Genomic DNA, 20,587 nt, shown 5'->3' on the forward strand with positions numbered 1-20,587 from the left:
CTTCTGCCCCCAAGGCAGCCCTGCGACAGCACTGGACTAGCACTCCCCTGAAGACTAAATACCAGAACGCGTGTGTAGTTCATTCTCAATGGTGAATTGTGGGCAATTTCCCTTTTGTGTAATACAAGCATGTTTTCCAAGTTTTAGAAAATAGTTATTTTTAAAAAGAAAATTATCTTCCTCATAAGATGTTACAAAAAGCTTGATGGTGGGCATTGAATCATGTCCCCCACAAGAGACATAGTCAAGTCTCAATCCATGGACCTGGGGTGTGAACCCATTTGTAAGAAGATCTCTGAGATATTATCAGTTCACTTGTGAAGAGGCCCTTCCAAGGCCCTTTTACATGAGGCCACATTGCATCAGGGTGGGCTGCAATCCACACTGGCGAAGGAGAGGAAATACTGTCCTATTTTGTTTTATTGCGTTTTACTTTATTATGCCTCAGAGACTGTGCTTCTTACAAAATTTTTTAAGGTTTATGGCAACCCTGCACCGAGCAAGTCTACCAGCACCATTTTTTCCAACCAGCACGTGCTCTCTTCCTGTCTCTTGCATTTCAACTAAGGTATATACACTGTTCTTTAGGCGTAACGCCATCTCACACTAACAGAACAGTAGTGTGCAAACACAACTTTTCCATGCAGTGGGAAAGAGAAGCATTCGTGTGGCTCGCCTCACTGTGGTCCGGAACTGAACCCACAGGATGAGCTGGCAGGCCGTACAGATGGAGGATGGAGCGGAGGACAAGACGGCAGAGCAGAGGGACAAGGCGGCGGAGGCGAGCGACCCTAGGACCACGGGCGCCGGGGAAACGCCCGTGCCGACGCTGCCCGTGGCCCTCGGCCCCCCGCTGAGGGACCCCGGCTGCCCACTCCCAGCCGAACTTCGAGTGTCTGTCCCAGGCGCCCCGGCGCCCTGAGCCCCTCCCTGCCGCCCGTGTTTCCCGCAGCGGCGCGGGTGCCCCTGCTCACCTCAGCCTGGCCTGCTGTTCCAGTCCCACCACCTTCCTCACGACCTGCTGGCAGAAGCCGTAGCACATGAAGAGCACGGAGTTCTCGGCGATGTTGGCGATGAGCGCCGGGCTGGTGCCCTTGTAGAAGCCGCGGAAGCCCACCTGGGCGTAGGTCCTGAAGCAGCAGTCGGTAAGGCCCCGGTACAGGTCGGGGAACGTCTGCATCTTCACCTTCATGGTGTCGAACGGCTGCCCAGTCAGCACGCATGCCGTGCCCCCTGCCGCCCGAGACACAGGACACGCTGAGCCCTGGAGTGCCACCCTCACCTGCACCAAGCCACCCCGCGCGGCCCTGGAGTGCCACCCTCACCTGCACTGAGCCGCCCCGCGCGGCCCTGGAGTGCCGCCCTCACCTGTGCTGAGCGCCCCGCACGGCCCTGGAGTGCCGCCCTCACCTGCGCCAAGCTGCCCCGTGCAGCCCTGGAGTGCCACCCTCACCTGCGCTGAGCGCCCCGCACGGCCCTGGAGTCCCGCCCTCACCTGCGCATGGCTGCCCTGCGCGGCCCTGGAGTGCCGCCCTCACCTGCGCACGGCCGCCCCGCGCGGCCCTGGAGTGCTGCCCTCACCTGCGCTGAGCACCCCCCCCACCCCCCCCACCCCCGTGGCCCTGGAGTGCCGCCCTCACGTGCGCTGAGTGTCCCGCATGGCCCTGGAGTGCTGCCCTCACCTGTGCTGAGCGCCCTGTGCGGCCCTGGAGTGCTGCCCTCACCTGTGCTGAGCGCCCTGCGTGGCCCTGGAGTGCTGCCCTCACCTGTGCTGAGCGCCCCGCGTGGCTCTGGAGTGCTGTCCTCACCTGCGCACGGCTGCCCCATGTGGCCGTGGAGTGCCGCCCTCACCTGTGCTGAGCGCCCCGCGCGGCCCTGGAGTGCTGCCCTCACCTGCGCACGGCCGTCCCGCCATCCCCGGGGAAGGGGCAGGCGGTGCCCAAGGCTTGCCACCGCGGCCAGTCATTTGACCCCTTGCCCACACCTTCCACCCAAGTACAGTCAGCGGTGTGCGGTGGGCCCCGAGGTGGCCATCCGGGCCCGGCGCTGAGGAGCGCCAGGAGGGGCAGGCGTGTGGGACGCAGAGGCCCCGCGCCACGGCAGTCGGCCGCTCTGCGACCCTGGGCGAGTGGGGCCACTCGCAGCCGCCCTCGCCTGCGCCTGCTGCACAATACAGGGGAGGAAGAGAAGCCCCTGTGTGTGACAGGCCGCCCAGAGAGAGGGGAGGGGAGGGTCTCCTAGAGTTCATCTCCGCCTAAGCACACGCCTCGGAACTGAAGACCATCAGGAAAATAACCGATGAAGACAAACAAGGAGCCTGGCTAATCAGTCCCTGAAGAGCTAAATCTGAGACCTGTGAAACAAACCTTACCAATTAGGGATTTGTATTGAGAGAGGGAATAGACGGTAATTTGCCTTTGCTCTGCATGAATGCTGCATTTACATGGCTTTACGCCACTAGAGTATTTAAATACAGCAAAATCTAAGTTGCATTCACATCATAAAAAGCCTAAAATGCGCTGCCTTGCCTTGGCCTGCCTCGGGCCTTTCCTGCTGGCACCAGGAAAGACAGGACCTCAAACGAGGCTATCTGGCATGCCACCAAAACTGACGGAAGGCTTAGGCTCTCCCTGAGACTGAGAGGACGAGGGATTTAGGAAATGCAGCGTCCTAACTTGCACCCACGCACAGGTCCTGCAGCGAGACGTGGGAAGACAGACGGGGCCTCACACCCCCACTGCGAAGGAGGAGAGCCGGCGACTGCCCGAGGGGCACGAGCCGCCCAGCAGCTCTCCTGTGGGAGGGACTGTCCCCGTGCACCAGAGCAGGAGGAAAACTTACAAGAGTACCAGAAACTAAGGGCTGGCACGTGTCAGTGCCCGCACGCCCCACGCCGCTGCTTCCAGAAGCACGCCCACCGCCGCGCCTCGCATCCCAGACCCAACAGCACTGCCGCGATTTAGATCATACAAGTCGCTAGGAGCTGCCAAGGCGGCACCCAGGGAGCCCACGCCCACGTGCCTTCCGGGAACAGGGCCGCTCCTTCAAGCCTCAGTGCAGCTCTTAACCCTGGCAGCGACGGCCTGGAGGACACATCGTCCCCCCAAGGCGAGGCTCGCGGAGGTGGGGAAACCCTCTCCCACTGCGGGGACAGACTGCAGCCGGAGAGAACACGTGCAGGCGAAGGGCATCCGGGCGGGCCACCGGCCCTCCTGCTGGGGCTGCCGCCAGCCTGAGGGGGCGTGGGGACCTCAGCTGGCAGCCAGGGCCCACGGAGGGTGCCCACCGCCCTGGCCGGAGCCGCGCCCGCTGCCCGAGCTGCTCTCTGGGCCGCGCTGTGGTCTCAGGCCTGCCTCGGTACCCCACTTTGGCCAACCTCCGGTTCATGGAAAAATACTTTGTTCTTCTCTTTTTACAAGTCCAGGGGATGACAGGTGAGGGGTGGGACATGCGATCTGCTGACCCAGGAGGGCCGAGGGGATGACAGAATGTTGGGAAATACACGGCTGACCTTCCCAGCCCTGGGCGGCTGTACCCAGTGGGTGCTGGGGTGGGGAAACAGCATTCCTGTCCTCTAGCCTCAGGGTGACACGGGATCTGAGGAACCCGATGACCACCGATAACCACCGTGCCCTTCCTATCCCATCACTCTGTCTTGCTTCCTCCTGTCCCTGCCACTTCAAGGGGAGCTTTCTAAGGAGACTTGGGCCCGCAGGGAGCCTCGGGGCCTGCCCAGCGGCCTGCGCTGGGGCAGCTGCCGTCTGCCCTTGGCCTGGCCGAGGCCCCTCAAGGCCTAACACCAGGGCTGCGGTCTTGGGCTGAGGCCCCAGCTGGGAAGAGGCCGTCTCATGTCCGTCTCGTCTACCAAAGACTTTTCTGGAGCGCGGCCTCTCTCCCGGGCAGTGCTACAGCAGTGCACGGTATCCCCCCAGAGGAGACCTGGCCTGGTGTTGTTCGTGTCCTCCAGAGGCTCTGAGGACAGCGCCCCACGTCACTCAGCCCCATGACTGCGTCCCCGGGTCCATTTCCAGCTGTACACGGGGTGTCCGCACCGCTGCCCGGCTCACGAAGCCCTAGCAGGACGGGTCCCCCTTCTGCCCGGCTCTGAGCACTGCCGCCGAGCCTCTCTGGGGTCAGGGCACGGCCTTTCCCGGGGGACAGGAACACAGGCAGGACTTCTTGGGGTTACCTGCGGCGCCCGCTGTGAGGTCGATGGCAGCCTGGAGAGCAGGATGGGACTTCATGTCGGCCGCTCGCCGCTGGTTTCCAGGGAGGAGAACTCTCCGGAGCTAGGACGGGCGCCTCATTTCCTGGGAGCAGGCCAGAGTCCACCGTTAGTCTGCGGCCTCGGCAGTCCGAGCCGCTGCCGGACTCCGAGCCGGGCTGTCCGCTCTGCAGACTGCTCCCAAGGGGGACCCACTCCTCTTCCGCCCTCCCACCATCACCACCTCCCCCAAGAAGCTCACGCATGGAAAACCTACGGAGAGCCAAAGCGCGAGCCATCAGCGGCACCCGAGCCAACCTTTCTGAAGACGTTGGCAACGAGCCCAAATAACAACCCAAGCACAGGTGCCCCGAGCCGCACACCAGCTTCTCAGAGACGGAGCGGGCCTGTCGTCCATGGGCTGAGGGGTCCCGCACACACAGGCCGCCACGCCTCGGAGGGTCACAGCACAGCATGTGTGGACAGGCGCTCGCGGGCAGCAGAGCCCAGCATGGACGCCCCCCACCACGAGGGAGGCCCCTGGGGTCCTCGCCTGTTCAAGGCGAGCATTAAAAAGGTTCTCATCATGATATGCAGGCACTCGCCGTGAGCACACGGGCTTGTCAGGGTGAGGATGAACTGGAACACGCACGTACAGCAGCGGGCAGGGGCCTGGAGCCAGGAGGCCAGTCGCCCTCGCCACAGCCTGGGCCCGCACGCCTCAAACTTACACGTGCCCACACCTGGGCTCTTGTTAGAGAGCAGATGCCCACCCGTATGCGGCCGCTGGGGGGCCGGAGACCCTGGTGTCTAACAACTCCCCGCGGACGCCGACGCTGTCTGTCCCACTTTAAGAAGCCTCATCTGGGAGGGCGGACTTGGCTCAACGGACAGAGTGTCCGTCTACCACATGGGAGGGCTGCGGTTCAAACCCCGGGCCTCCTTGACCCGTGTGCAGCTGGCCCATGCGCAGTGCTGATGCGTGCAAGGAGAGTGCCCTGCCACGCAGGGGTGTCCTCTGCGTAGGGGAGCCCCATGCACAAGGAGTGTGCCCCGTAAGGAGAGCCGCCCAGCGTGAAAGAAAGTGCAGCCTGCCCAGGAATGGTGCCGCACACACGGAGAGCTGACACAACAAGATGACACAACAAAAAGAGGCACATATTCCTGTGCCGCTGACAACAACAGAAGCGGACAAAGAAGACACAGCAAATAGACACAGAGAACAGACAACTGTGGAGGGGGGGGAGGGGGTAAGGGGAGAGAAATAAATAAAAATAAATCTTAAAAAAAAAAAAGAAGCCGCATCTGGTCCACCGTGTCCCAAATCTGCTTGATCAGAACCTTGGGGGCACGTGTTAAATGTTCAAAGTACCAGGCCTCTCTCTTGGCCTGGGAAGTTCGGGAAAACTAGAGTCTATTCTCTGACCTTTACACAAAAAAACATTTCTGAGACATGTACTTAATACATACTGACTAGGGGAAAAGGTGATCACATAGGAGGTTAAATGTCGGCAGAAAATGATCTCAGCCACCAAGCTGGTTTAACCCCTTAAATCGGCTCGCCAATGAGCAGACACCAGGAATCCTTCCCTCTTCATGAAAAGAATTTAAAACCAGCGGCAACGACCAAAGCACGGTACTTAATAAAACAACTAAGAAGTACAAGAGATCTGCTCGGGGTCGGCCTGGAGAGGCAGAGCCTACTACCAAATTGATGAGCGCTCAGAGGAGGAGAGCCGAATCCTAACTCTAGCTCCTCCTCCTGCAGATGGGAAAGAAAATGGCTTGTCCAAGGTGGCACGAGGCCACACAACTAGATGGTGGCCGAGAGGATCAGCTCAAGTCCTGTCTTTCTGGTCTATTCCTACCAACCTACGGCTCGAAAATATTCCAAGCTGGCCAAAAAGGAAAACCACCCACCCCTGCATCTGGGGGGGGGGGGGGGGGGCGGAATCTGAGGCAACTGAAGAGACAGGGCACGCGCGTGGGGACTCAGGAAAACATCAGCACGGTCACTCCTTTCGGTCTTGAAACTTCTTTCTTAACTTGGCAGGAAAGAACGGCATAAAAGTACATCTGATCCTACTCTATCAATGCAAATGCAACCCCTTTAAGAAAGCCAGACTTAAAACACTAAAATCTACACTAACTCTTCCTATAACTGTTCATTAGGATCGAGAACAGTGACGGGCACTAACAGACTAACTCAGTTCATTGAAGTTTTACGTAACTGTAGCTGGGAGAAGCCCGGAGCCCAGGAAGCAAGGCGATCAGCGAGACTAAAACTGATCTATGAACTTTCCGCACCACGTGGACGAGGAAAAGGGCAGCTTTGGCGAACCCTCTGGCCCTCTTTCAAAATATACCCCGGTCTGACCTCAGGAGCTACAGAAATAACCCCTTTCTCGTTCCTTGGGAAAATGAGTTTCTCGGATGTGGGAATCCCACGAGGCCACGTTTTCGGGAAGGGACGCGAACCGCCGCGGGAAGCTTCCAGTTGGAATCTAAGCCCTCGGGGCCCCGGCGCGGGACCGAGCGGCTCCGGCCGCACGAGGCGCCCCCCGCAGGCCTCACTCGCCGCCGGGGGCTAAGAGCTACCCAGAGGCTTCTCAACTCTCTCTTGCCGGCTCTCCGCGCCCCTGCCCCACGGGCCCCTGCCCCGCAGCCCGCGCGGCCTTCCTCCCAGAGGCCGGGTGCCCGGCAGGGCGCCCCGAGCAGGCCCGGCCCGCGGTCCGGCCCCGTCTCCCCAGCCCCGGGCCTGGGAAGGTCCCGCCGCCCGGGAGCGTGGCCCCGCCGCCCCCGGCCCCGACCCCCGCGGCGCGCCCGGGCTGCGCTCACCACCTCGGCAGCGCCTGCGTGGCTCCGCCTCGCTCCGCCGCCGCCTCTCGCTTCTCACTCCCCGGCGTCGGGGCCGCAGCACCCGCGCACCGCCCTCCGCCCCGCCCCGCAGCCCGCCCAGGAGCCCGCCCAGGAGCCCGCCCAGGAGCCCGCCCCGCAGTCCGCCCTGCGCCCCGCCCCGCGCCCCGCCCCGCAGCCCGCCCAGGAGCCGGTCCAGGAGCCCGCGCTGCAGCCCGCCCAGGAGCGCCCCGCGGCGGGGGGCGGGCGCGGGCTGCAGGGGGCGCAGGGCCTGCGCGCCCGCCCGGGAAGCGGAAACGCCCCGCCGCCTCCATCGGGTTGGGCGCTGCGGGCGCCGCTGCGGTTGCGGGCGTCTGCGGGGCTTGGCGTCCCCAGGTTTCCGAGGCGCCTGCCGGCTGGGCTGCCCTAGACGCAGACCGGGAGGCGGGGGTGCAGGAGCAGCACCAGTGCACTCTTGACTGATTAACCTTGCCGGGACTCGGGGCTCACGGCCTTGCTTTTAAATTTTAGAGCACGAAAGTAATAAAAAGTAAATTTGCTTATTCCCTTTAAAAACCATTTCCCAGCCCTCCTCTCGCGCCCCACCTCCCCCAGGAAATCCATCCTCACTGATGCTTCAGAAAGTAGCCGTGAAAACAGTCTACTCGGATTCTTGACTCAAGACCACACAGACTGAGAAATTGCACCTACCTTCCTTGCCAGACTCCTGGAAGCATCACTGGATTTTATTTTTTCTCTCCTGCCTCTCTTTCTTTGCCTACAAGAAACCGTAGCTCCCATTTTCATTTTGAACTCAGTTTGGAAAGATTCCGCCAATTCCTTGATCGTGCCCTTGGAATAATCGCCTTCTCGCTGAGAGACCCGCTTCTCCTCCGCCGGGCCTTCTGTTGGAGAGAGCTGTGCTTGAGGTACAGTGTCCCACGGAGCGCAGATTCTATCTCTAGTTCTCTGGGCACTTTTAAAAGACTAAAAAGGTAAAGGAATCTGGAGTGATTTTCTTCAGTGCTCAAGGACACTAGCAGCTCAGCGCTTGGCTAGACCTGCAGTCAAGCCTCTGGGGGGCTGGAGTTCAGCCGTCCGGTAGTGCTCTGTCTGCACTGTTTTCTTCCTTGAAGCATGCTATCATTTTCTTTGATGGCTTTTGCCTCATTTGGATGTGGTTTGGGATTGTCACCAGTGTAAAGTAAGTGATTTCCAGGCGGGTCAGTGATATAAGTGTTGATGTGATTTGTGCTTGTGCTTACAGGACTGAACAGACCTTCCCGATGGTGAGTGTGTCAGACCTCAGGGGCTCCTCGGGAGTGGGGCACTGTCAAGGCAGCAGATGACTCATTCCACAGAAGCAGAATCTTAGAACCCGAGCTTCTGGAATGTCATTTAATCATGGGAACAAGCCAAGAAATTTGGATGAATTGCCCAAAATGATACATCACATAACTAGCGGTTCCAAAAGTAGAACCAACACTTACAATGGCATAGAGGAGTAAGGAACTTTCCATATCACCTGGCCAGGGCTTTTGCAGACTAGGAAGATGAGGCAGAAATGAAACCTAATTAAGTACAGATCTCCCCTTATGAGTTAGAAAGAGCACTGGACTCCTAAAACTCAACAATAAAGACAAACAACCCATTTTAAAAGTGGGCAAAAGACTTGAAGAGGCAGTTCTCCAAAGAAGATATACGAAAGGACAGTAAGCTCATGGGAAGAGCTCAAAACCACAATGAGATGCTACTTCACACCTGCAGAGACAGCTAGTATTAAAAACAAAAAGAAGTGTTGGCAAGAATGTGGAGAAGTTAGAAACTTCAGGCATTGCTGGTGGTTACATAAAATGGTGTGGCAGAAAGGGTTTGTCAGTTCCTCCAAAAGTTAAACATAGAACTACCTTATGACCCAGCCAGCTCACGTCCAGGTATATACAAAATGAATTCAAAACCGAGACTCAAATAGATACTTACAAACCTTTGTTCATATCAGCATTATTCACAATAGCCAAACAGAGGATACTCTCTTTGTTTTAGAAATAGAGAAGCAAATATAAAAATGTTAAAATACTTAAGAGGATTGGGGGAAGATGGCAATGGACTAACAGGCAGAGCTGAATGCTCTCACAGAAACAACGGGGAAAGAGCCAAAGCTGTCTGAGGGGCCTGCTTTGAGGGTCAGCAGATGGAGACAGTGCTACACAGCTCCAAGGAGGGTGAGGGACAGAAAGACAAAGCCAAAATGACAATGTGATTTACCAAGCCCCCGTGGCAGCTGGGAAGGGCTTCCCTCCCCCCCTCGGTATTAAGCTGGGGTAAAACCACGGGTTCCCTGCAACCGACTGAGGGGAACAGACTGTCTTCCTCTCAGCTGTTTCAAGGGAAAAGGGAGGGGAAGTCAGGGGGCTTTTCTTCAGTGAATTCGGCCAGCAGAGCCTGCATTGAATCTCCCATCTGGACAAGAACAGGGGATAACCAAGACTAAAACACCTCCGTACAAAGGTGCACTGACCAGTGCCCTCTGCTGGCCAGTCTGGAAATTGCATGGACGAAAACTACACTCTGTATCCAATCCCTAGGAGAAAAAAATCATCACCCACTAGTGAATCCCTGGCCCAATTTTGAAAATTTAAGTTGGGCAATTTTGAAGACTGGGAATAAGTTGAGCCAAATTACCGTCATACCTTGGTACTCGACTGCTTTGAAACTTGTCAAGTTAGGTACTCGATGCATTTTGCTGTGAAAAGTTTGTCCCAGTACTCATCGTTTGTTTGGTACTCAACACACATGCTAGAACTCATCGGTGTCAGTTGCGTCACGGCTTGCAACACTTCCAGCTGAAGTAAGGGTTCACGCAGTGGTCATGCAGTAGCTCTCGCCCTGCGCACATCCCACTGTGGGCTTATCTTAGCTTCTGTGGTCATTGTGTGTATTTATGTGTGTTTATTTCTCATCATGAGTCCTAAAAAATGAGCAGTGGTAGTGCTGAGCAGAAAAGAAAATGACTTCACACCACCATTGAGAAAAAGAAAAAAAAAGAAAGAATAGGTAAATATGAGAGCAGTATTTGCATTACTGAACTTGCTAGGGAATACACTATGCCTAGAACAATGGTTTACACCATTATTAAGAATAAAGAAATGGGCAGCAGACTTGGCCCAGTGGTGAGGGCATCCGCCTACCACATGGGAGGTCTGAAGTTCAAATCCCGGGCCTCCTTGACCCGTGTGGAGCTGGCCCATGCGCAGTGCTGATGCATGCAAGGAGTACCCTGCCATGCAGGGGCGTCCCCCATGTAGGGGAGCCCCACGCACAAGGAGTGTGCCCCGTAAGGAGAGCTGCGCAGCACGAAAGAAAGTGCAGCCTGCCCAGGAATGGTGCCGCACACACAGAGAGCTGACAGAACAAAATGCAACAAAAAGAAACACAGATTCCCATGCCGCTGACAACAACAGAAGCGAATAAAGAAGTGATAAAAAGGCAGAAGTTTTGAAAGGAGTTAAAGCAGTAACAAAGCAGCATTCCCAAATGCTTGAAGTTGAAAAGCTGTTACTGTGGATAAACCAGAAGCAGTTAGCGGGCAACAATGTATAGGAAACCATGATATGTGAAAAGTGGAAGTGTTGCATGCCAATCTTTTGAAAAACAAACCAGAACCAAGTGCTGAGTGTGCTGAAGTTTTTAAGGCCAGCCATGTCTGGTTTGATGCTCTTAAAAAGAGGACTGGCACCCATAGAGTCATGAGGCCTGGCGAGGCAGCGAGTGATCATAAAAAGGCTGCTGATGAATTCATCAGCGAATTTCAAGACTGTAGAGGCTGAGGGTTTTATTCCCCACCAAGTTTTTAACTGTGATGAGACCAGAGTTATTGGAAAAACATGCCAAGTAGAACTTACATCACAATAGAGGAAATGGCATTACCGGCCACACACCAATGAGGAGAGCTCACTCTGTTGTGTGGGAATGCTAGTGGGGACTTAAAACTCAAGCCTCTCCCTGCTAGTCTATCACAGTGAAAACCCCCGAGTTTTCAAGAAGCATACTGCCATAAAAAGCGAACTCCATGTGATGTTGAGGGCAAACAGCAAAGCTTGGGTCACTAGGCAATTTTTCACTGGACAAATGAAGAGTTTGGTCCCTCAGGGAAAAGATATTTGCTGGAGAAAAGTTTGCCTCTGAAGGCTCTCCTGCTTTGGGCAATGTGCCTTCCCATTCTCCAGGCTTGGAGGGTGACTTGCTGGGGGAGTTCAGCTTCATTCCTGTGAGGCTCCTGCCCCCAACACCACTCCTCTCATCCAGCCCATGGTCCAGCAGGTCATTTCTAACTTCAGAAAGTTGTACCACAAGGTGCTTTTTCAGAGCTGCTTGAGATCGTCCCTGCACCCAGCTGACCCTCGCAGAATTCTGGAAGGAGCGTTTCCATATCCTGCACTGTCTTGGCTTTATTGATAAGGCCTGGAACAAAGTCTCTCATAGGACAGTGCAATCGGCATGGAAGAGTTTGTGGCCAGAAGCTGGACTCAGACTCTGAAGGGTTTGAGGTCACCCAGGCCTGCAGGTACAGGGGTACAGCTGTGCAGGACATTGTGTCTTTGGGCCAATCCTTGGGTCTGGAGGTCGATGCTGCCGATGTTGAGGAGTCGGTGGAGGAACATCGTGAAGAGTCAGCGCTGAGGAGCTGCAGGACCTACAGAAGGAGCAGCAGCAGGAGGTGGAAAAGAGCGTTCCTCAGGGGAGGAGGAGATAAGGGAGGATGCCCCAGGTCCTCGATAAAAGAAACGTATGGAAATGGGCAGAAGTTCAAACCTTTGAGGAGAAGTACCAACTGGACAAAGCTCTGAGAAGCAGAACTGTGAATTTATTGAATGACCAAACAATATCACGCTTTTGAGAAATTCTGAAAAGAAGACAGAAGCAGTCCTACTGGATTCGTGATTCGTTTTTAGTGAAGGTGACAAAGAGTGTGTCAGAGCCTGTGGCGCAAGTTGAAAAAAGGCAGAAAAGGGAAAACAAAAAACAAAAAACACCTGAAATGCAAGTGCCCAATGTTCTATTGGAGGGGGGCTCTCCTCCCCAGCCACACTCCACACAACCTCTCCCCCCACCACTCCACTCCCTCCATCCTATTAGGCCATGGGCTCTTCTCAGCACAGGTCAAGTGAGGTTTTTATTTCATTTAATCTAAATTTATTGATTTTTAGGTTTATTTCTTATGTAAAGTATTGATATACAACCCAGCTTTTTACATATTGCCTTAAAAATGTGCATTGTCTTTGATATGGGAACACATTAAATTTATTTATATTATTCCTTATGGGAAAAATTTGTTTGGAACTCATTTTTGATAAATGTTGTGCCTCCTGGAACTAAATAACGAGGGATATTGAGGTACCAATGTATAAAAGAAGAGGTGGGGGGTGGGGAAACAACAGGCAAGAGAGAGAAATTGGCCCTCAGAGTAAATTCACCAACATATTCAGATGCCCAGATATCAGCAAAAAATTACAAGCCATACTAGGAAACAGGAAGAGATGGCCCAGCCAAAAGAACAAACCAAATATCCTGAAGAAATATGAGATTTAGGGCAATTAATTACTGATAATCATACAACTCTCCTAAGTCAAATGAAAGAATTAAAGAACTAAAGAAATAAAGGATATTAAGAAGACAATGGGAGAGCATAAAGAACAATTTGAAAGCCTGCAAAGAAAAGTAACAGACCTTTGGGAATGAAATATATGATGGATGAGATTAGAAATACATTAGAGGCACACAACAGCAGATTTGAATTACTTGAAGACAGAATTAATGATTTTGAAGACAGAACATCTGAACTGGAAAAGACAGAACAGAAAGAGACAAGAATGGAAAAACAGAGCAGAGCCTCAGGGAATTGATTGACAATGTGAAATGTGCAAACATTCACATTATTGGTGTCCTAGAAGAGGAAGAGAATGGAAGAGGGGCAGAAAGAATATTTGAGGAAATAATGACCAAAAACTTCCTAACCCCCGTGATTGACATAAATATCAATAATCAAGAAGGACAAGGCACCCCAAACAGAATAAATCCGAATAGACCTACCTGAGACACCCACTATTCAGAATGATAAATATCAGAGATAAAGAGAGGATTCTGAAAGCAGCAAGAGAAAACCAAAGCATCACATACAAGGGAAACTTGATAAATTAAGTACCGACCTCTCAACAGAAATCATGGAGGGCGGTGGACTTGTCCCAGTGGATAGGGCATACACCTACCACATGGGAGGTCCATGGTTCAAACCCCAGGCCTCCTTGATCTGTGTGGAGCTGGCCCATGCGCAGTGCTGATGCGCGCAGGGAGTGCCGTGCCATGCAGGGGTGTCCCCCACATGGGGAGAGCTGCCCAGCGCTAAAGAAAGTGCAGCCTGCCCAGAAATGGTGCCACACACATGGAGAGCTGACACAACAAGATGACGCAACAAAAAGAAACACAGATTCCCCTGCCACTGACAACAACAGAAGCGGACAAAGACGACGCAGCAAATAGACACAGAGAACAGACAACTGGGGTGGGGGGGAAGAAGAGAGAAATAAATAGATCTTTAGGAAAAAAAAAGAAATCATGGAGGAGAGAAGAAAGTAGTATGTTGTATTTAAGGAACTGAAAGAGAAAAACTGCCAGCCAAGAATTCTGCATCCAGCAAAGTCGTCCTTCAAAAATGAGGGTGAGTTCAAAGTCTTCACAGAGAAACAAAAACTGATAGAAGATGTTATCAAAATACCAGATTTGCAGGAGATACTAAAGGGGGTGCATCAGCCTGAAAGGAAAAAACAAGGGCAAGAGATTTGGAGAAGAGTTTAGAGATGAAGATTGTTTGGAAGGGTAAACTAAAGGGTAAGAAGACAGACAATAGAGTGATAAGACCACAGAAACCTGAAGGACAAAATGGATGAAGTAAGTCATGCTTTTACAGTTTTAACTTTGAATGTTAATGGATTGAACTCTCCAATCAAAAGGCACAGACTTATAGAATGGATTAAAAAAATATGAGCCATCCATATGTTGTCTCTAAGAGACCCACCTCAGACATAAGGACACAACCAGGTTAAAAGTGAAAGCTTGGGAAAAAGTATTCCATACAAATAGTAACCAAAAAAGAGCTGGAGTGAAATACTGAAGATACCACAGTAGCTCAGAGAACCAATGAGAAAATTTCCAGGGTGGTTATAAACTCACAATGCATCTTCCAGAGTTAAATCATGAAGACATTAGTGAAAACTTTGTTCTAGAATAATTTTCCAGGAATTCTTTGGCCTGCTCAAAAGTGAATTTTATAGATGTGGATCATGTCTTAATCTGAATAACTTGAACCAATAGTATTTAAGATATGGGTTCAAAACAGCAAACAAGTCAATACACTGACCTCTCTTCCAGGTAGCTGTTTGTCACACTTGGGATTGCACAACCCGGGGACAGCACAGCAGGCTCCAGGATGCAGCAGCAGGTGTGAGCAGGTCAAATATGAGAGAACGGACAGATTCGCACCATGTAAAGGGAGCCTTTGCTATTTCAACAGAATTTCACAATGTGCTGGTTAATGATACTGAAAGGAAGAAAATTTCACAAAACATATCCCCCAAACTGATCCTGTGTGTGTTTCAACTGAACAAAGTGTTAGAACTGCAAATAATTTAAAAATGTGTTTTTAGTTAAAGAGGAAAAAATGCTTTTGCTTATACTATTTCAACTCCCCATTCAATATTTGTGGCTGCTGATGTAACTCATTGAAAATTTAATTAATTAATTAATTAATTTTGGAATCAAGTAGATCTGTATTTGAAGTAAATAATATGGATTTGGATTTCTGTCAGTCTATGTGGAATAAGGGAGTAATTTGAAATCTGTAAAACAGTTGTTAGGACAATGCCTTAAAGAGGGTACCTTCTTCACTTTTTTCCCCCTTGGCAGCTTTTTAAAGGTAGGCACAAAAAAAGAAATTGAGAGTGAAAAAGAGAGAGCACATGAGGGAGGGAGGGAGGAAGGAAGGAAGGAAGGAAGGAAGGAAGGAAGGAAGGAAGGAAGGAAGGAAGGAAGGAAGGAAGGAAGGAAGGAAAGAGAAAAAGAAGTTGGCTTGAGGTACATATTTCATGATACTCAGATTTGTATTTGTAAAATCATAGAAAATGAAGACAAAATATATAACACCAAAGAATTAGAGAAAATAGTCAAAAATGGATAAAAATTGATGGGTCATCAATAAGATGAAATACTATGCCATAATTTTAAAAAATCATTTTCTCAAGTCATAAGCTATATGTGGCTGCAAGTAACAGAACGTCCCATTACCTGGATATATATTTTGACTATAAATTGAAATCTAGCAGTAAGGAGGTCTTATATTGATTAATTTAGCAGCTCAAAAATATGTGGGCCTGCTTCTCTTTGATTCACTTGGCTTTTCCCTCATGATCACAAGATGGCTGCCACAGCTCTGCCTATCACATCCTCATACACAACATACAAAGTCAGGAAGGACACATTTTTATATATCTTTATATCAGAGAAGAAAAAATTTTTGCCACATTTCTTATGTTTCATTTCATTTCTCATGTTCCCCCCAAAAATAAACATGGGAAGAAGAATGGAATTACCACAATTGGTTTAGAATAGGTGTCAGCAAACATTTTCTGAAATGGACCAGATAGTATTAATAAATATTTTAGGCTTTGCTAGTCATGCAGTTTCTTCTTATCTACTCAACAATGCTGGAGAAGGACTCAGTAGCCATTGATGCTATGAAATGAATAAGCATGTCTACTTCTCAATAAGACCTTATCTATGGACACTAGCTTTTAAATTTCGTATCATTTTTACCTACCACAAAACATTATTTTTCTTTTGACTTTTTCAGTTATTTAAAAATGGAAAGAATATTTTCCATGACTTGTGGCCCTTACAAAAACAGGTGGCAGGCCAGATTAGTGGGCCATGGTTTGCTGACCCCTGGTTTAGCCCTTGGGACAGTAGAAGAGGCCCAGTTTCCCGGAGGTGTCACCACCCAAACTGGAACAACCAGGGCTGGCTTAGGCAACCAAGAATGCTCCCCACAGCCCATGAAGGGTATGGGAAATTGCTCAGGGATGTATTAAATTTTTTTAAAGCTGATTCCAGGCACTAAAGGCAGCCCGATCTGCACCAATTCTGCCTGTGGAAATCCCCGTGCGCCATGGAGATCTCTAACAGTCACGCACCAAGAAACACCCTGCTCACACCTGGTCTCCTTACCAGTGGGGCATTCCTTGGTAAGCAGGCGTTCATTTAGTACCACTGCATATTTGTCAACCCCAGAGAAGTGCTGGAAGAACAGAAATGGAAAGTCTAGTCTCAAAGGGACCTCACTATGAACAGAGTACAAAGCAGTTACTGAGGGAAGGCCAGCGGCGGCAGCAGCAGGGCGGGTGGGGTGGCAGCTCCGAGAGGGGCATGAGTAATGGGGGGGGAGGACGGGCGGCAGGGGGAGTGCGACGGTTTGCTCGGTCGGTAGAGGTGGGGTCTGGCTGCGGACGAGGGGTCGGTCCCACTTGGGACGAGGGGTCGGTCCCGCTTGGGACGAGGGGTCGGTCCCACTTGGGACGAGGGGTCGGTCCGGCAGCAGACGAGGGATTGGTCTCACAGGGGTTGCGCGGTTCAGCTGACCGGGTCGCTCGGCAAAGCCGGCGACGAAGGGGTCGCCCAGGGAAGCAGGCAACGAACTGGGGACAAGGGAGGCCAGGCCCTTGTCGGGGGCTCTCAGGACTGGAGTGCGACGGTTTGCTTGGTCGGTAGAGGTGGGGTCTGGCTGCAGACGAGGGGTCGGTCCAGCTTAGGATGAGGGGTCAGTCCCACTTGGGACGAGGGGTCGGTCCCACTTGGGATGAGCGGTCGGTCCGGCAGCAGACGAGGGGTCGGTCTCACAAGGGGTTGCGCGGTTCAGCTGACGGGGTCGCCCGGCGAAGCCGTCGCCCGGAGAAGCAGGCGACGAACTGGGGACAAGGGAGGCCAGGCCCTTGTCGGGGGCTCTCAGGACTGGAGGGCGCACGGCAGAAGAACTACCGCGGAGATGAGGTAAACACGCAAGTCCACTTTATTGAGGGAGAGGCAACAGTTTTATAGGGGCTGGGGAAGGCTGATTGGTCGAAGCCATGCCCTGTTCTGATTGGTTGCCGGAGAAAGGTCAGTGGGCAGTACTGGACGGGGGAGGGGTGGTGGTTAGGGATTGGCTGTCGCTGTTGCTGGGGGAAGGGGCAGGGTTTAGGGATTGGTGGCTGCTGTTGCTGGGGTGGAGGGCAGACTTGAGTTTCCCAACCACGCCTGGCTGTTGCTGCTGTCGGGGGAAGGGAAGAGGGCAGACTGGATTTTTCCGCCCACGCCTGGCTGTTGCTGCTGTCGGGGGAGGGGAAAAGGGCAGACTGGAATTTTCCGCCCTGCGCCTGCGCAGGGAGAAGGAAGAAGAAGGGTGCCGCCCCGCAAGGCATCGTGTGGCGCCATCCCGGAGGAGGGGCGGCCGCGGAAGCATGGCTGCCGAGAAGGGGAGACCCGAGGGCACTCTGCGCCCATGCTGAGCTTCCTTCAGGGGTGGCGGTGGGCCCGACCAGCCACCCTATTATGGGGGCAGCGGAATTAGGCCTACCGCGGCCGCTCCCCCCGCCAGGCCAGCAAACCACACTTCAGCCCGAGGGGTGACCGCAGGGGAGCTCCCCGAGAGGCCCCATGTGAGGGCAAGTTGCTTTTCGATGAGAAAATGGAAGATGGCAGTTAAGTCACTTGGGGATCTTAGCTGCAATCAGCGGGAGCTAATTGTGCCTGATGAAGCGCAACAGGAGTTGATGGACAGGACACTGGGTGCTGAATGGTGGGGAGGGGGCCCTCGATGAGCTCCTGAAACAAGGCCCCAGACCCCACAGGAGAATGGGTCTGCAGGGGAAGCCACAGTAGGAGCCACTTCGGAGCTCAAGGTGCTATCTTTTGTCCTATTGCCCCTTTGAACCCAGGGCCCAGCCTTGTAGCTACTGCCCCAAAGCTGGGACCCTTTGTTACCCCCCAGCCTGATGGCTCCCTATCCCATCAGTCCATCCTCTGCCTATCAGAGCTTATTTGCCAGTCGACATCTCCTGTAGCTGAAGCTGGTGGATGGAGCCTGGGGCCTGCGACGGCACCGTGGTCCGCCAAGGAGGCTGGGAAAGTGGGATTTCTGTTTTTGGGGAGTCAGAGAACCATTAGGAAAGCAGTGAGAAAACATGCCTGGAGTCAGCTTTGTCAAGCTTTCTGCCACTTGAGGCAGGGATCACATTCCTTCCAGTTGGCAGTGACACACTCGTCATTGCTAAGTCCTAACCAGAAGTATCTCCAGGGCCCGTGTGCCCACTAACAGGCCTCTCCCAGTGGTCTAAGCCTTTTCTATCGAGCAGGTCATACTTCTTCTCACACATCCAACCGATTAGCCACGTCCACAGTTTTTGGTATTTGCATAGCAGCACACCCCCCGCCGTCTGGTACCAATCTCTGTTCTAGTTTGCTAAAAGCTGCTGGGAACAATAGGCCATATGTGGGTTGACTTTTACTGTTCTGAGGCTGTGAAAATGTCCAAACCAAGACCTCATCAGAGATGGTCTCACTGACGGTGGGCTGCTGGCGGTCCTGACTCCTCCGCATGGCAAGACAGGATGGCGTCTGCTGGCCGCTGCCTTCTCCTCCAAGCTCACTTCCTCCAAGCTCCACTGTGGGTGGTCAGGCTCGTGGCAGAGTCTGCTTGTCTCTCTTCTCCTCCAGGCCCTGCTGTTTCAGCTTCTTTCTCTCTGTGGGCATTTTCTCTCAGCCTCTTGGGGACCTCTTCCCATGCCTCTCTGATCCACTGATTCCTTCTTCTGGCCTCCAGGGCATCTCTCTCTTTGCAGCTTTTTTCCTCCATCTGCGGCTTTTTCATCCTCCATTTATAAAGGACTCCATTAAGAGGATTAAGACTGACCATTAAGAGGATTAAGACTGACTGTGGTTCCCAATCTAATCAAAGACAACTAACCAAAGTGATCTAATCAAAGGGCCCTTAACTGAATGTAATCAAAAGGTCTCATCTACAATGGACTTACAGGCACAGGAATGGTTTTACTTTAAGAACAGGATTTTCTGGGGTCCACAAAAGACTCAAATCAGCACATCATACAACTCAACAACATAAAAAGACAAACAACAAAGTTAAAAATGGACAAAGGACTTGAATACATATTTCTCTGAAGAAGGTATATACATGGCCAATAAACACATGAAGAGATTCTCAACATCATTGGTGATCGGGGAAATGCAGTCAAAATCACAAGATACCACCTTACACCCACTAGATCTTATTATTTGTAAATTGGAAAATAGTTTCTGGCAAAGTTGTGGAGTAATATAAACCCTCATAATTTGCTGGTAGGGCTGTAAAATGGTGCAACTACAGTGGAAAACATTTTGGTGGGTTCCTCAAAAAATTAAACATAGAACTTCCATATGACCCCAGCAAACCCCTTCCAGGTATAGACATAAAACAATTTAAAGGAGGGACTTTGGATATTTGTATACCAATTGTTACAGCAGCACTAGTCACCATAGCCCAGAGGTGGGAGCAGCCCAAATGCTCACCAGGAAACATATGGTTAAACAAATGACACAATCATCACATGGTATATATCTGCAATGGAATATTACTCAGGCTTAAGAAGACATGCTCTGATACATGCCATAAAATGGATAAATCTCAAGGATATTGATGAGTGACAGGAAACTGTGAATCACATATGTCACTTTTTTGGGGGGAAATTGAGTCAAATGCCTGTTTCAACCACTTCTATGCACTTATGACCTGTTTAATAGAAATCTCTTGTGAAGCATATTGTTAATTTATTTTTTATTTTTTAAAGACTTAGTATTTATTTCTCTCCCCTTTCCTGCCTCCCCCCCCAGTTGTCTGCTCTCTGTGTCCATTTGCTGTGTGTTCTTCTGTGTCTGCTTGTATTCTTGTCAGTGGCATCCAGAATATGTGTCTCATTTTGTTACATCATCTTGCTGCATCAGCTCTCCTTGTGTGCAGTGCCAGTCCTAGACAGGCAGCACTTTTTTGTACTGGGTGGCTCTCCTTATGGGGTGCACTCCTTGTGCATGGGGCTCCCCTATGCAGGGACACCCCTGCGTGGCACAGCACTCCTTGTGTACATCAGCACTGCACATGGGCCAGCTCCACACAGGCCAGGAGGCCCTGGGTTTGAACCCTGGACCTCCCATGTGGTAGGTGGATGCTCTATCTGTTGAGCCAAATCCACTTCCCTGTTACTTAGTTTAAACACTAGGAAGCGAGTCATGAGCTGAGAACATGGTCCTTTCCTTGGAAAGGGTGCAGCTGCCGTTCAAAGCCCCAGGGAGAAGAAACATTGTTCAATTTGACTTCAGACTGAAGTCTAATGGAGCATGGCCCATAGGTTTTTGGAACTGTTTAGGGCCATGACCCTTGCGTTCCTTCCTATTTCTCTCTGTGGAAATGGGAAC

At 52.1% G+C, this 20,587-nt stretch overlaps 1 protein-coding gene across 4 annotated transcripts in view; it reads right to left on the reverse strand.

Annotated features, from left to right (window-relative positions):
* Window positions 1-20,587, reverse strand: part of LOC101426882 (mitochondrial ornithine transporter 1) — a 103,124-nt gene that overhangs the window by 12,054 nt on the left and 70,483 nt on the right. The window contains exons 2-4 of one of the 4 annotated variants that reach the window (XM_071208284.1): window positions 14,454-14,594; window positions 4,190-4,310; window positions 975-1,233 (exon numbers count right to left, since the gene is read on the reverse strand). In XM_071208284.1, the coding sequence (XP_071064385.1) occupies window positions 975-1,233; window positions 4,190-4,244 (314 nt within the window). In that variant the 5' untranslated portion in view covers window positions 4,245-4,310; window positions 14,454-14,594. Of the gene's footprint in view, window positions 1-974; window positions 1,234-4,189; window positions 4,311-6,435; window positions 6,460-7,042; window positions 7,187-14,453; window positions 14,595-20,587 lie in introns of those variants that run through there. The other 3 variants (XM_058276691.2, XM_058276690.2, XM_058276692.2) reach the window with 3 other exon arrangements.

This window comes from Dasypus novemcinctus, chromosome 15, assembly GCF_030445035.2.
Source record: "Dasypus novemcinctus isolate mDasNov1 chromosome 15, mDasNov1.1.hap2, whole genome shotgun sequence".
In the NCBI taxonomy this organism is placed as follows: Eukaryota; Metazoa; Chordata; class Mammalia; order Cingulata; family Dasypodidae; genus Dasypus; species Dasypus novemcinctus.